This window comes from Lycorma delicatula, chromosome 10 (genome assembly GCF_047948215.1).
Source record: "Lycorma delicatula isolate Av1 chromosome 10, ASM4794821v1, whole genome shotgun sequence".
In the NCBI taxonomy this organism is placed as follows: domain Eukaryota; kingdom Metazoa; phylum Arthropoda; class Insecta; order Hemiptera; family Fulgoridae; genus Lycorma; species Lycorma delicatula.
This window is the reverse complement of record NC_134464.1, coordinates 38476302-38491553: the sequence shown is the minus strand read 5'-3', so window position 1 is coordinate 38491553 and position 15252 is coordinate 38476302. Positions and strand designations below refer to the sequence as shown.

The window sequence follows — 15252 nt, the reverse complement described above, 5'->3', positions numbered from 1 at the left end:
ACTTAATTTCCAGCAAGCTCTGTAACTTTTTTAATTCATCTCACAATACAAACTTGACAATACTTAAGCATCGTCGTTAGAACATACTTTCATTCACCATGGCCAGATTGTATAAACCATAAAGTTTCTTAGGTTCTAACATTTTAACCTCGTTGCTAACCCCCGTTTCTAATAAATGGCGGGAATTCACTATGTTCGAGCATGATTAGTTGCGAAGGGGTTAGGTTTCTGTTAGTATAACGTGTTGAGAGCGGTAATATAACGTTGAAGTTGTGACATTATGTCAAGCACTCAGACTCGTAATGCTATTACTTTAAATGGTTCCACACAACTTGTCACCCAGTATTTGAGTATGTACATTAACTTATGAATTATTTTAACAAGTATAAATTAGCTGGTTTTTTGTGTATTTTTTGCAATACTTATAACTAAATAAAGCCACTATTTTATATTAACTAAAACTGATGATTTTAGATTCGATTTTTTTGTCTTGGTAACCAACCAATGATCGAATTGGTTTAGGATGTAAAGGAGCAGTAGATATTAATGTGTTGCATGTTATTTGCTTGTAAATTCAAGTGAAAGTTTGTATTGAAATTTTACTCTCATCAATTATTTATATTATATGGCTCCACAGGTTGTTACGTTCTGTGAATATTACAAAAAATATTTGTTGCCAGACATTACATCAAGCCTTTACCCATCTATAATTTATAAAGTGGCTATATGAAGCTAAAGCAAACATTCTAGACGCCATTGTTAATTGAATTCAAGCTTCTAAAGAACACCATGAATAAGTTATTGAAAGATCAAGTTTTAGTACTTGAATTTAGTTTAAATTTTTAAATCTAGAAAAAGTATAGTCATGAAGATATATAATACTGAATAAATAATTTGTTAATTTCAATTAACTTTTCTCACAAATTTTGTAAAAAAATGTTTGTTTCTCACTACTGTGACCATAATTGAGTACAGAGTGCAGTTCAAGAACTTGTGAATAAATTAAATAGTAATTAAAAAAATTTCAATCTAGGTTTGAACCAATTGTTGCTGTGTCAGCAAAATTACAGCTTTTATATATAGTTAATGTATTTTTTCTATTAACTTTTGTAATTATTTATTTTCATATGTTAATTCAAAACCAATGTCATCCATGGCATGAAAACTCCTTCAGGAGCAGTTTGAGAAGAAGTTTATTTACAGATAAAGCTAGCTCTCTAACCTGGGTTAATTTTATAAATATAATTGTGTACCTTTGTCTGTTTAATGTGCATTTCAAAACTTACATTCAATTGGTTATTGAGAAAAATCTTGTTATTGTAGTTATATTTTAGTGAATGCTAGCCACCTATATTTTACAGTCTCATTACACACTCATCCATTTTCAGCTTAAAAATATGTTTATTACTGGAAAAGATTCTGCCGTTATAGCTTTTGCCAACTAGAAGTGCATAGTATGATTCATTTTTTTGCAAGCAGCAGTGCCATTGAATTCCTTCAACAATAGTGTTATGTTCATGTTAATACTATTTTAAGACTGGTACTATGAATTAAGAAAGGGACTGGTCATAAATATCCAAAGGATTACTATCAAATCATCAAATTATGTTTACAGAGTTTTGTTGGAAAATATAATCATAATAACTGTAAAATCCTGAAATATTGAAGAAGCTTCAAAGGTTGATCCATAATAATTGGTATGAAATGATCTAATTGAGCAATTTAAGTTGAACATTTTTTATTTTGCATCTGCACTTTTAACTTTTAAAAGGTAACCAGGCTAGCTAACCAGCACTTTGAGAAAAGAAGGAACTTTTGATGGGGTTAATAACTGGCTAATGTACTGTGGCACCAGAATTCTTTGACAACAATCTTTAAAATCTGGTGTCATCATATAATTTCCTGAATTTGAATGATAAACATTTGAAGAATAATCGGTTTTTTAAGCAAATTATGTACTTAATTCTGTTTTTCCAGCAAATTGGAAATCAATTTTGAAGTAACTTGCATTTCAGATATCTTTTCATTCAGTGGATGATACACATCTAGATATAAATTTTAGTGTACCTATAGTCAGTAGTTGACAGGTACCCTCAGTTTTTAATGTTCTTTAATTTTATAAGTATATCCATTACAAAGAAGCATAGAGCCCTCTGAAAATGCGTACCTGGTTACCTGGTTTTAATAGAATAGTTTGAATGTACATATCATTTAATGTTATAATTTTTTTTTGTGAATTTATCTCAATCAATAAATCATTTTATTATTTTCTAGATTTTGGTATTAACAGTATATTGTATCAACGAGGTATCTATCCTCCTGAAAATTTTAAACAAGAAGAACATTTCGGATTGACCGTATTTGTATCAACAGATGAAAAAATCATATCATTTTTGCAGTCTGTATTAGGCCAAATAAAAGGTAAATAAAAGATTTTAAAGTAATATTTATTAATTACTTCTTTTCTTCTTTTTTTAACCAAATTATAGGGAATTCAGAGGAGGGTAGGAAGAGTCAAAATAAATTAACAGGTAACATACTAAACTTATAGATTAACACTGTATTAATAGATACGGTTACTACTATGAAATGTAATATTAATTATATATTTAATTTATTCTAATATAGCAGAGTAGTTTTACAAGTAAAGAAATTCATTATTTGAATAGCTCTACAGCTCCACAATCAACTTAAAAATTAGATTAACAAATCTCCAAATTTATTTTATTAAGTAATAATTTAGCCCTTTCCATGTATTCCATGTAATTGTGTTTTCTTAGTAAAGAAAATTGATTAAAAAAGTATATATCTTTTCCCTTTCCTCAAGTCAGCTGTTATTTTTTTAATATGGTCTTTGCCTTTGATGTTATTTAGGAATGATGCTTGATCATACTCTTGCTACCTTCCGCTCTTCCATTCCTTTCAGCAGTGAGATGTACTAGAATGAATTATGCAATAAATTATCAACCCAGCTAGTTGCACAGTCTGTTATTGATCAGTCTCATAATAGTGTGGTTTTCTTCTATTCTCATGACTTCATAATTTGTTTCTCTTCTAGTTCAGATTATTAACAAGATTTGGCATCAATATTGTGTTTCAAAGAAAGTTAGTATTGCCTTTTCCACCTTCAACAGAGGCCCATATCTGAGGTATTTTTTGTTCCACTCCAAGCAAATTTTTTTTGAGAAAGACCTTTCTTGTTGAGAATTTCATGTTCTTGGATATCAATAGACTTAGTAAAGACTTCTCTGGACTGAATGATCCAAGAGACTGCATCAAGTAAAATTAGGCTACTTTCTTATACCTAAACTAAATCCAGCTACAATATTATATTGTAGCTGGAAAAACAATATAAAATTTTTCATTAGACTGTTAATTTTTTAAGTCTACAGTAATGTAAAAAAATGACAAATAAAAATAGTGAGAGGTGTCTATAGAAATTTGCAAATAACAAAATATTTATTGTAGTTTAGACTACTATTTTTAATGTACAATACTTATTAGCACACCTGTAAAAAAAAAAATAAAATTATGTTTTTATATAATATTTGTATTAAATTATTATATTAAAGAGTAGAAAATTCATTTATTTAATGTAATAATTACATTTATTTATTTTTATTCAAATCTGAACCATATAATTAGTTTTAATAACAAAAGTATTCTTTCAAGAAAAACTAAATAGTTGTTTTCTTAATATAAAAAAGCGTGTGCAGTATTACCCACAAAAAGTGCTTGTTTTCATTATTTACTCTTTTATAATTTAAAAGTACAAAATAATAAATAATTTGATAATAAATTTGAGTATTATTTTTTATAAGTAATTTTTTTAAACTGGATGTGTAAATCATGAAAATGTTTTTTTAATTTTATTTATTATATGATCTGTTAATACTTTTAAGAGATTTAAATAATTGAACTATAAAATAGAAATAAAATGTAATTATTTTTATTATTATTGTATGTGAACAAAAATGCACATGTACGCCATGTAGAACACCAACTAGAATCAAAAAGGCTAAATAAAAGAGCTCAGTAACAATCTTCAAGAAATATATTTTTGGACGTTAGAAAATGAATCGAGTAATAATTAAAAATTTTTAAAGGTTTTTCTTTAAAAAAGTTTGGTTCTTTTTTTTGGAGGGAGATATTATAACCAATATCAGAATTACTATTAGCACATTCTAGTATGTCTTGCAGAACTTGCTTCCCTTTTGTTTTTAAGTGAAAAGTTTTGGAACAAATTTTGCGCTAATGCTGCATCTTGAGATCTTTTGTTAAAACTATTGTACTAAGGCAGATAAAACTCCTACGTCATTCATATTCAAGCTCTCTAATTGTTATTTGATGATCATTGATCACCATCTTCGCATATCTTGATTTTTTTTCAGGATTTTTGCTGGTGGTCTGCCAGAGCATTTGTCACTTTCAACAGATGTTTGACTGCCTTGGAAACAGCAATACCACTCTTTAATTTGTATAGCAACTACAGCTTAAATCTTCCATATTGTCTGTACTTGCGTATCACATATTTTTTTGACAAAAATTTAATGCAGATTCCCTGCTCAACTGAATTTTCAGGCAAAATTCAGAATTGCCATTCAAAACTTGAATTGAACTGCTATTCAAAATTGAATGGTAATGAAAACACAACACTCACTATTCATAGGTTTTATTTTCACAGCTGCTAAGCAGCAACTGGCTGCAGAAAAACAGTGAATCATATATAAGCAATGCGAATCAAAGTCACATTTCATGATGGTCCGCCCTCTCATGCTATAACTAGTTACCACAATAAAAAATAAAATTGGATATTCTTTGTTCTCGTGTGTATTTAGCTCCAGTAGTGATTATTTTCACTCTCTTTATCTCCGGTATTGGTTGTATAGTGAATATAATTTCTCAGTGAAAAAAATTGTTACTAAGTACCTCTTATATGTCAAATGTTCAATGATCATAGATAGTGTAAAGCAACATATTAATGTGTACTTTTCTTTAGTAAATAATATAGATTATATAGGAGAATAAGATGTGTATTATATAAGAGGATACTTATGTATGCAAATATATATATGTATTGCAATTTAATTTCCAGAATGGTTGTTAAAGAAAAAAATAAAAAAAATATCAATGGTAATATCAAATGTAGTAACCAAAGAAGCATTAGAAAGATGGGATTTTAAATTGCAGTATGAAGGGTGTACAGTTGAAAATGTTAATGCCGATGATGTTGGTAAAAAAGAAATTAAAGTAATACAGAATGAAATAAGAGATGTATTAAGACAGATATGTTCCACTGTAAGCTTTTTACCATTACTTGATTGTCCATGTAAGTATTGTAGTATTTAATTTTCTATAAATAATTTTTGTTGAGATTTTTTACCACTTTTATGATTCTCAGGACTGAATTTTTTTTTAATTTTGATTTATAAATACTAGGTTCTGTTTTTAATTTTACATTTAGTTATTAAGACACTAAAACATTGATATCAATTTCTTGATGATAAACTGGATATGGATTTTCTTTTACCAAGAAATAGATTTTATGAATCGTTTATTCCATCAAAAGTAAATGAAGCTTCACATATAAATAAAACTTAATTTTTGTTTATCAGCTAAAAACTTGCTAGTTAATAAATTAATAATAAAAAAAACAATCAGCTGGGAGAATTTATTTAGCAAAAATTAAATTTAACTCTAAAAGAGAATTAAAAAACTCATCTGTTGGATAAATATGCGCCATATAATTTTTATTTTAAAAAAATAGAGATAACCTGCTATAAAGTATACATTTGGTTCTCTGAGTCATACCATTAATAGCAAAGAATTTCGAACATTCTGGCATCTACAGAAACAGTGTAACATACATTATATGGTCTCACATTCATATTTTTTGGTGATGTAGCACAATCTTTTTAAAAAATGCTTAATTAAGGTAAAGATATATTTGGAAAAATTAAATTATTTTAACATGAAATATTATAGATGAAACTGAATCTATTATGGTAAAAGAAAAGATGAAATTAAAAATTAATATTTTGTAAAGTTTTGCTGGCTATTTGTCATAGTCATCCAATTTAAAAAAAATAAAAATAGGATTAGTTTCCTTAGGACCGTCCTTTTTTAATGGCTTTTTATGGGACAAACTCTCCTATTGGTTGGATGTGTGTCACATGACTACAAATATGAACACTTGTAGGGAAAAACTATAATTTTATTGTGATTACTTACTCTAAATAAAAGTTAATAAATATTAAATAGCTTTAAAACACTGATATTCTTTTTTTATATCCTATATTATTTGGTTCTGAAGCATACTTTAAGAAAGAAATATTATTTCTGTTTCTTTTGCTTCAACTACTTCTCTACTGTAAGTTTTTTATCATTAATTGATTATCCATGTAAATATTGGAGTATGTAATTTTATTTTTCTATGTATAATTTTTGTTGAAATTTTTACCACATTTATGATTGTCAGGACTGAATTTTTATTCAAAAATGTATTTAGGTTGTTTTGAGATATATATAGAATGATATGAAGAATAAAATGCTCAATTTAACTAATATAGAGAAGTAATAAAAGTCAAAGAACAAAAAAACACATATGAAGAAGAAAGGTAACAGACTGGTAAAAGTGAAGATTGTTTACAGGAAAGTAATACTATGAGAAAGACAGCAGGAAAAAAGACAGTTGTTTTCAAGGGGTGGTAGTTTAGAAAAGTTACATGTAGATTGTTACATATAAAAATTATTTTTCCTAATACCTATATTTTTTTTTTATGGTTGATTATAGGTGCATTTGATTTATTAATATACGCTATGCCAGATTGTGAAGTTCCTGATCAGTGGGATGAGACTGCACCTTGTTTTATAGCTAATTCACAAGAATTACAGCTCAGATCATTCTCTACCTCATTTCATAAAATGGATACTGTTGTTAGTTATAAAGCTGATTAATTACTGTAAAGAAAATGTTAATAAATATATATATATTTCAAGAATTTCTTGTTATATGCTAAACATTTTTTTATTTAGCTTTTTATTTATTTTATCAGTTTTTTAATACATAGTTTTTGTAAAATCATACAACCATTTATTAATATATTGAAGATATTGTCAGTATTTTAAATGTATATATTCAGTATTGATGTTAAAAATTATTATCTAAAACTTTTTTAATTTTAAGTACAATATAATTAATACAATGCTGATTTGTTTTACAGTACCTTTTAATCCCAAAAATGAAAATTTAAAGATTTATATCTTAAGATCATAAAATTACAACTCTCCAAGATTACATTGTCTTTAAAAAAATATGCAACATTGTGATGTTTTACCTGCAGTTCATTTCATTGACAGCAGATGTGTTCATCAATCTGTAATGTTTCAATGCCTGCTGCTGTTGTTTCATGCATAGTAATGTTGTTCAAAAATTGAGTGTTAGTGATCCAACCTGTGAGCTCATATTTTATGAAAGTTAATAATTTTAAAAATTTGACAATATTCGTAGTAGGATAACATCTCAAATGATTCTCACATTATATATACTGGTCATGTGAGAATGTCATCATCATTGTTGCAGAAAAAGATGATCATTGATACTTGACTAGTGATGCAACTAATTGTCTGAGATTTACCTTCATCTATAGAATCTAACACATTTTATACCTTTTCCACTTTACCAACTACTATTCATTACTTTTTACTTTCAGGTGAATTGAAAAATGTTGCTTTATTATTTTTCATAAATAAATTATAGTTCCTATTAAATGTTAAAATATAGATTGTATGATTTTACAAACATTTTGTACATTTGATTATTTTTTAATAGTTAAAAATAAAATAAAGTAAATGTAGTTTTAATCTTTTGTTTATGTTCTTTGACTACTCATTTTTTTTAATCTTAATATACTGTATATCTGTACACGTATTAAAAAGGTTAATAAATTTTTTTTACATTTTAACTGATGTTTATATGTTAGTATTCGACCATTATTTTCTCCTTTTATTACATTGTATACACTGTAAAAGCCCTAGAGAAATAGTCAGATAAAAGAGGGTTTATGAAATAGGTTTCTTTTTAATAAACTTCAAAAAAGACAATCTGGTGAAATAGCCTTAGATTATCAGGGAAGCAGAATTGTTATTTATGATATAAATAGAAACACCCTCCACATTATTAATTTTAAAATACTCCTTAATATTTATCAGTAATAAAAATGGGCTCACAGAATCTCCTTGTAATACTCCAGAAATTAGACAGTGTCGTCTACCCTGTCAAGAGTTAATATAGAATAGTTAAATTTTTTAAATAAAACTTAGACTATTCTAGCAAGTGCTAAACTGGGTGAGCTTCTACCATACCATAATAAAGAATGCTGTAACACAATCAAATGTTTACTTCCTCAGTATCAAATGTAATATAAAGATGTTACCCTTTCTTATGTGTTTTGTTTTTAGTAATAGAACATAAAATAAAAATAATATCACTGCACTTGCTGCATTATAAATACAGCATGATGTTCACAGAGAAAGTCTGTGATGCATACCCATTTAAGTAGCGTGGTTGCTAATATGAAAGTAAATATTTTTATTATGCAACTTATTGCCAAAGATCTATAGTTACATATTTGATAAGGGCTGCCATTCTTGTAAAAACAATCTTTGAAATAATCTTATCCAAATTTATGGCATTTGTTCATATTTCATAATAGTGTTATAAGGATAAGTGTATATTAGTGTCATTGTTGTAAGACTACTTGCCTATTGTTGTAAGCCATCTTGTAGCCTATTTGAATAAATAATTTTTACTGGCAGTCTTAGTTTTTTTGTTGATGTCAGGATTTTCAAGGAGTAATCATCCAGGAGAACACTTGTCTCATCAGTGCAATATGTTTGTTTGTTCAATAATGTTAAATGTGGTTTGTTGATAATTGATCTACAGCTTCTGTTGTATCAAAATAAAATTGAACTGTAGCATTTTGTAATTTATTTATGCAAATCATTTATCATTCATTTTACCACATAATTGTGGTTTGTTGATAACCAAGTGTAATTTTGTTATGAATATTAATATGGAATAATTAATTATATTTTACCATAAGAGTATTTATTTAAATAAATTTGTCTTCATTGATTAAGCCATACAATGGTAAATCAATGTCATATGTTTGTAAAATGATTACAACTAAAACATATACTAATCCGTAATTTATATAAACAATCAGAAAGTAAGAAGGACAGTCAATACTTAATTATAATAAGATAATGCAATGAAGAAGAATCTGTACAAAAAATAAAAATTTACTACTTACATTAAATAAATGTTGCTGCAATTGTCAAAATTAAAACAGTAATTATACTTTATTGAATTCATTATCAGAATGATATACCTGTCGATTATGAATGCCTTGAGTGGATTTTTAAAATTTATTTTCTTCTAGTATAATTATGAATAGAGACAATTTATTAAAATGCACAGAACCTCTCTTGGAAAAGCCATTTTTGGAATGATAAAAGTTATCTGATTCAATTAGGTAAATGTGTCAGCACATATGTTGGTGCAAGGACTGAAAGCCTATGTACTAGCATTTTCATGCATTGACCTCTTACATGCAAACAAAAACATTATCATTTTCTATGTGTCTTTTGTGGTGGTATGGCAATGTATAAAAAAAGACTTCATAAACTTGCTGTGATGTGTTCTAGGCCTACTTCCTGTTGTATAGCAACTAATAATAGAATCGTAATTCACTAATGTGCTATTTATGAATTGTTGTAAACACTCCATGCAATTCTAAAAATTCTATTTACTTATTTTTAATCTAATAAATAGATTAATTTACCATGTGCATCATATGATTCTTCATGCTGAAGAAATATGTTATTCATCGCTTGTAATTATTTTCTAGAAGTGGTTATTATAGAAACATTTATTGAAGTGTATATTTTACTTAATGAAGTGAATAGGTGTTAGGATTTATTTTTACTATTTGTTATGTTATTTTCATTTAAGGCTTTGTCATAAATTCAGTCATGTAAATTTTTAATATTTCAATACAGTTATTTTCTTTTAAAATGCCCAAGTTAGGAGGGAAAGGTACAGTAGTTTGTAGTCAGGTGAGGAAAATTGTGTTCAATGTTTACAATATATTTTTACTAAGCAATTTCGGAATAACGAGGAAAACTGAAGTGCCAATTATGGTTGTTCAAGCAACAAAAGTATCAAAACGAACGGTCCAAAAAATTATAGCAGAAGGAAACTCAAATGAAACTGAGAAGCCATCCATGATTGTTTCGCCAATAAATCATGTAATTTGCCCCAGTACTGTGCAATTTATATTCATTTGAGACAGATGCTTTAAGGTGTTTAATAAATATATTTTATGTAATCGAAAAATGCATTCCTACTGTGAAGGAATTATGCAAAAAGCCCATGAAAGTGAAATTAATTTCAAAGGGAGTGAAAGATTTTTAAGAAGATGAGGCGTGTCAAATAAAAAATAAAGCTGACATTGTAACTTATATTGTATGTAATTATATGACATTGTATTAGATTTAATATAAGTAAAGTTTTTTTTTTAGACATTGTAACTTGTATGTAATTATGTGACATTGTATTAGATTTAATATGAGTAACATGTTTTTTTACTAGTATTTAGTAGATGTGTATTTGTGTTAAGATGTTGAAGTTCTCGTGCATGCGAGCTGTAACGTAAGAAACTTTGTTGGAAGGGGAAGGTAATTATATTTTTTCCTCTGGCCAGCTAGTAAGGGTGTGGGAAGGACACTGGCACTCTCACTCTGGACTTGGAAGGAGCAGGATTAAGACATTAAGATCGGCGACCGGGTATGCTGTGAACGGTAGAAGGCAAACAACGTATTGAAGAGTCGAATGCGTATGAAGAGGACTTCCTTTGATGATGTAGCGAGCGTCCGGCCGGCATCAAAGGGTGAATCCCAACATAAAAATGATTAATTCTAAGACAAATTATGACAATAAAATTTAACTTTATTCAAACATTCAAATTTCTTAGCGTTATTTCAGTTCATTTAAAAAGATCCTTCAAAAAACGAAACAAAATCAGAATTTTAGTAATAATTTTATAAAACATTTTCATTTTTTGTGTCGTTCTTGGCACGTCATTGGTGCAGGGCGAGGCGTGGTCGGCTGAGAACGGCGCAAAGAATATTAAGTAAAATGGGAAAAAACAGAAGATAACCAGGAAATACTGATAGAACAGCATGACATTAAAATGAAGATGAAATTTCTATGATAAATTTTCCCTGTTTCACAAGAAGGAAGATTGATTGTATACATAGATGAAACCTACATTCATAGTAGTCATGCGACACCAAAATTGTGGGTAGACACAACAAACCTTCATAAGGGACTGAAAACCAGTATCGATGGGGTCACTATTACTAATTGTTCATGCCCGCTGTAAGAAAGGATTCATTAACAATCCTTTACTTATGTATGAGTCAAATAAGAAAGGAGATTATCACAAATCGATTGATTCCGAAAAGTATATGAAATGGTTGTGGGAGAAGTGTATTCAAAATTTGCCACCTTGGTCGTTCATTATACTTGATAATGCATCATACCACAATGTTCTGCTACAAAAGCAGCCAAATTGTAACTCTTTAAAAAGCAATATGATAAATTGATTAGCTGAACAACAAATTAACTGTTCTGCTATGACAAAGACTGAATTATATGATATTATAAAATTATATAAAGAGATTTCTAATAGATGACATTTTCAAAAATTATGGTCACTCAGTTCTATGGTTGCCATCTTATCACCCTAACTTAAATGCCATTGAAATGATTTGGAGTCAAGTGAAAGGGCATGTAGCTAAAAAAAATACAACTTTTAACATGTCAGACATTCTTAAGTTAGCTGAAGAGGAATTTCTTAAAGTGTCTGAAGCTGAGTGGAGCAATGTCTGTGATTTTGTCAACATTGAAAAGAAAACGATATTGAAGATGAACATTTATATGATGTGCATATCAACAATTCTGTGATAAATGTGAATTCAGAAATCGGACACGAGCTCTTTAGAATCTACCAATGACAGCAACTTCGGAATTTGCGAGCCACAGCACTAAAGTGAGTAGAAAAATGAATTATTAAAGTTATTTTAAAATAATAATATTAATTGGAATTCTAAACTAGTTTTAATTAAATAGCATTTTATGTATTTTTGGTTATAAATATCATGTATGAGGTCTGTAAATAAAGTAATGAGATCATTTTTTTTAATAGCCAGAGTGGTAACACCATATGTATTACTGGTAAACATATACCAGTATGAACAGCTGAATTATATATTAAGTGTTAATATTTTTAGTCTATTGTTGCCACGAACAACTTTTTGTGAAATGAGTTTTTGTTGTGCGTTACAAAAATGAGTGATACTAATTATGAGTAACATTGTGCAATCAAGTTTTGTGTTAAACTTGATGTGAGAATGCTACTGAAACTTTTTCAGAATTAAAAAGGGCATAAGGAGATGACGCTCTGTCATGAGCCCAAGCTTTTAGATGGTTTAAACCATTTTCAGATGGCCAGGAATCAGCTGCTGATGATCCACACTCTTCAAGAGCATTAACATCAAGAAGTGACAATGTTGAGTGAATCAAAGACTTGATACGGTACAAACGATGATTAACTGTCAGAATGATTGCAGAACAATTAAATTTGAACCATACCACAATCCATCAAATTTTGACAAATGAATTAATTGGACATGGAAAAAGTTTGTGAAAAATTGATCCCAAAAAACTGTACTGTTGAACAGGATGGAAGTGTGCTGCAATCTTCTAGGGTGAATTGAAACATCCTAATTTTCTAAAAAATGTTATTACTGGTGATGAATCTTGCTGTTTGAGTACGACCAAGAAACAAAACGCCAAAGCAAGGAGTGGCATAGTTCAAACTCACCATGTCCCAAATGAACAAATCAAAACCATGCTAATTTGTTTCTTTGATAGTAATGGCCTTATCTGTAAGGAAATTTTGCGTACAGGACAGACTGTAAATCAGTATGTTAACTGAGAAATTCTTGAAAGACGGAAAAGAGTTGCGTGCATGAGACCAGCCATCAAAGACAACTGGATGCTGCATTATGAAAATGCACCTTGTCACACTGCACTCTCAATTAATGAGTTTTTGGCAAAAAATAAAACATTTCTGTAGTTCCTAAACCACCTTATTCACCTGTCTTTGAGTCCCTGCGACTTTTTCCTGTTCCCAATTTAAAAAAAAATATCTCAAAGGACACCATTTTGGAACAGTAAAAAACAAAAAAAGAAATGTAACTCACCATCTGAAGGATATTCCGGTTTCTGAGTTCCTACATTGCTATGATGAGTGGGAAAACCGTTTGAAGTGTTGCATGACTTCCCAAAGGTATAGAGTCCGTGTATGATTGGATTGTAAATAAAATGTTTTTCTGAACCAGTCTCATTACTTTATTTACAGACCTCATATATTAAACTGACAATTTTTTCAGTGGCCTAGTACTGTATCAAATGTTTACTGAATGTTAATAGTTTTTTGTTCCAACTTACATGCCGAAAGTTCTAAAAGTTGCTGTTTTGTGTTTGATAATTATGAACTTTAGAATTTAATCTTGTTGGATATGTTACTAGAGAAATATATACATTTAAAAATATGTAACAAATACAGGGTAAATAATGAGCAATGAAGAAAAAAAACAGGTTTACATGACTGTTCATGTGGTAAATAATTATATTCATGATGAACTCAGCATTGAATTTTAAGACTGATAAAAAATTGCTTGTTTCCCACTTAAATAAAATTATACAGTTTTGTTGTATATATTGTCATGATATTAGTTGAGATTTGTTGTTGATAACTGATTTAAATTGTCTAAAAAATATAAAAATTTTAATTATATTATATTTTTTGTTGCAGAATGTATGGTGAAATAAATATGTTCAGCTAAATATTCTATTGTGGTTAAAATATATAAATAATTTTTTGGTTAATATTCTACTGAATATTGTGTCTCCATATATATAAAATTCATCACCTCATTAAATATTGGCCACTATCTTCATGTCTGAATCCCTTTTGTAAAAGTATCAGATGTGTGCTATTAAACAGTCATTTGATGTAAATCTTTGCATTGTATGAAGTGTTCTATCATGTTGTAAGTCACAGTTTGAAGAAAACTGTTGTCAAGTCCAACTTCTCAGTATCATCTCAGACTGCATGTTATACAGAAATGGCAATATTATTGCATAAAATTGTGGGGCTGGGCACCATACATTTTGAATAAGGTATCTGGTCTGATTCAGCCTACATTCACCAGTGTAGTCTGCACAAAGGCAGGAAGTAAAAGAAATTGGCAAAAATGTTTCTGAGCTTTTCTAAAACTGTCATAATTAGAGTAAAACACATATTGATGATAATTTTTTTGAACAAAAGTTCCTTTTTACTTGTGGTAAAAACAATATTTTGAATGAAAAATTGTTTCCATACAGCATCTAAAAGAAAACCATCTATTACATTTCAAGTTGATTGGTTAAAACAGTAAAATGTTTATAGACTTATTTTACTTTGATAAGGCATACGTAGCCACCGGGCCTGGGCTAGTGGTTAACTCGTCACCGCAAATCGGCTGATTTCGAAGTCGAGAGTTCTAAGATTCAAATCCTAGTACAGGCAGTTACTTTTATACGGATTTGAAATAACCACACATTTCAGGAACGGTCGACCTGAGACTGTACAAGACTTACATCGGTTCCGGAGGCTAAACAGAAAAGAAAGAAAAGGCACAAGTGTAGAAAAATAGTTATAAAAAGTTCTAGTCAACAAGTTAATCAAATTTTTAACCGTAATTTATTATTTCAAAAAATTTATTTAAAGGAGGCTTTTATGGAAATGTTTTCATGGTATTTTTGATACAACGAAAACGCGTTAACGCCATATCCTTGCAAAATGGCGTCAAGTAAATTAAAAAGTTAGTAGTACCAATTTCTCCACCATAACAAATATCATATTACGTTAAACCGCTTCAGTTATAAAACGTGATTAGCGTAGTAAATATGTAAACTTAATATCGTAGTTGGGTGTCCCGTTATTTGTCCTACTTAAATTTTCATTCAACTGCCTGTTGAGTACGTCGATAAAACCTGTTACGCGAACCAAACATAATTTATACTTACGTGTATGCTTTTACTTTGGCGCTTGGACGCTACACAGCGCTGCCTTTCGT

General features: G+C 28.9%; 1 protein-coding gene across 1 annotated transcript; it reads left to right on the top strand.

Moving 5' to 3' along the window:
- Positions 1 to 172: 172 nt before the first annotated feature.
- On the top strand, positions 173 to 7882 carry mad2 (mitotic arrest deficient 2). The gene is made up of 4 exons (XM_075377307.1): positions 173 to 350; positions 2275 to 2421; positions 5096 to 5329; positions 6794 to 7882. The coding sequence occupies exons 1-4, from the start codon at positions 281 to 283 to the stop codon at positions 6955 to 6957; spliced, it is 615 nt and encodes a 204-aa protein (XP_075233422.1). The 5' UTR covers positions 173 to 280; the 3' UTR covers positions 6958 to 7882.
- The last annotated feature ends 7370 nt before the right edge of the window (positions 7883 to 15252 follow it).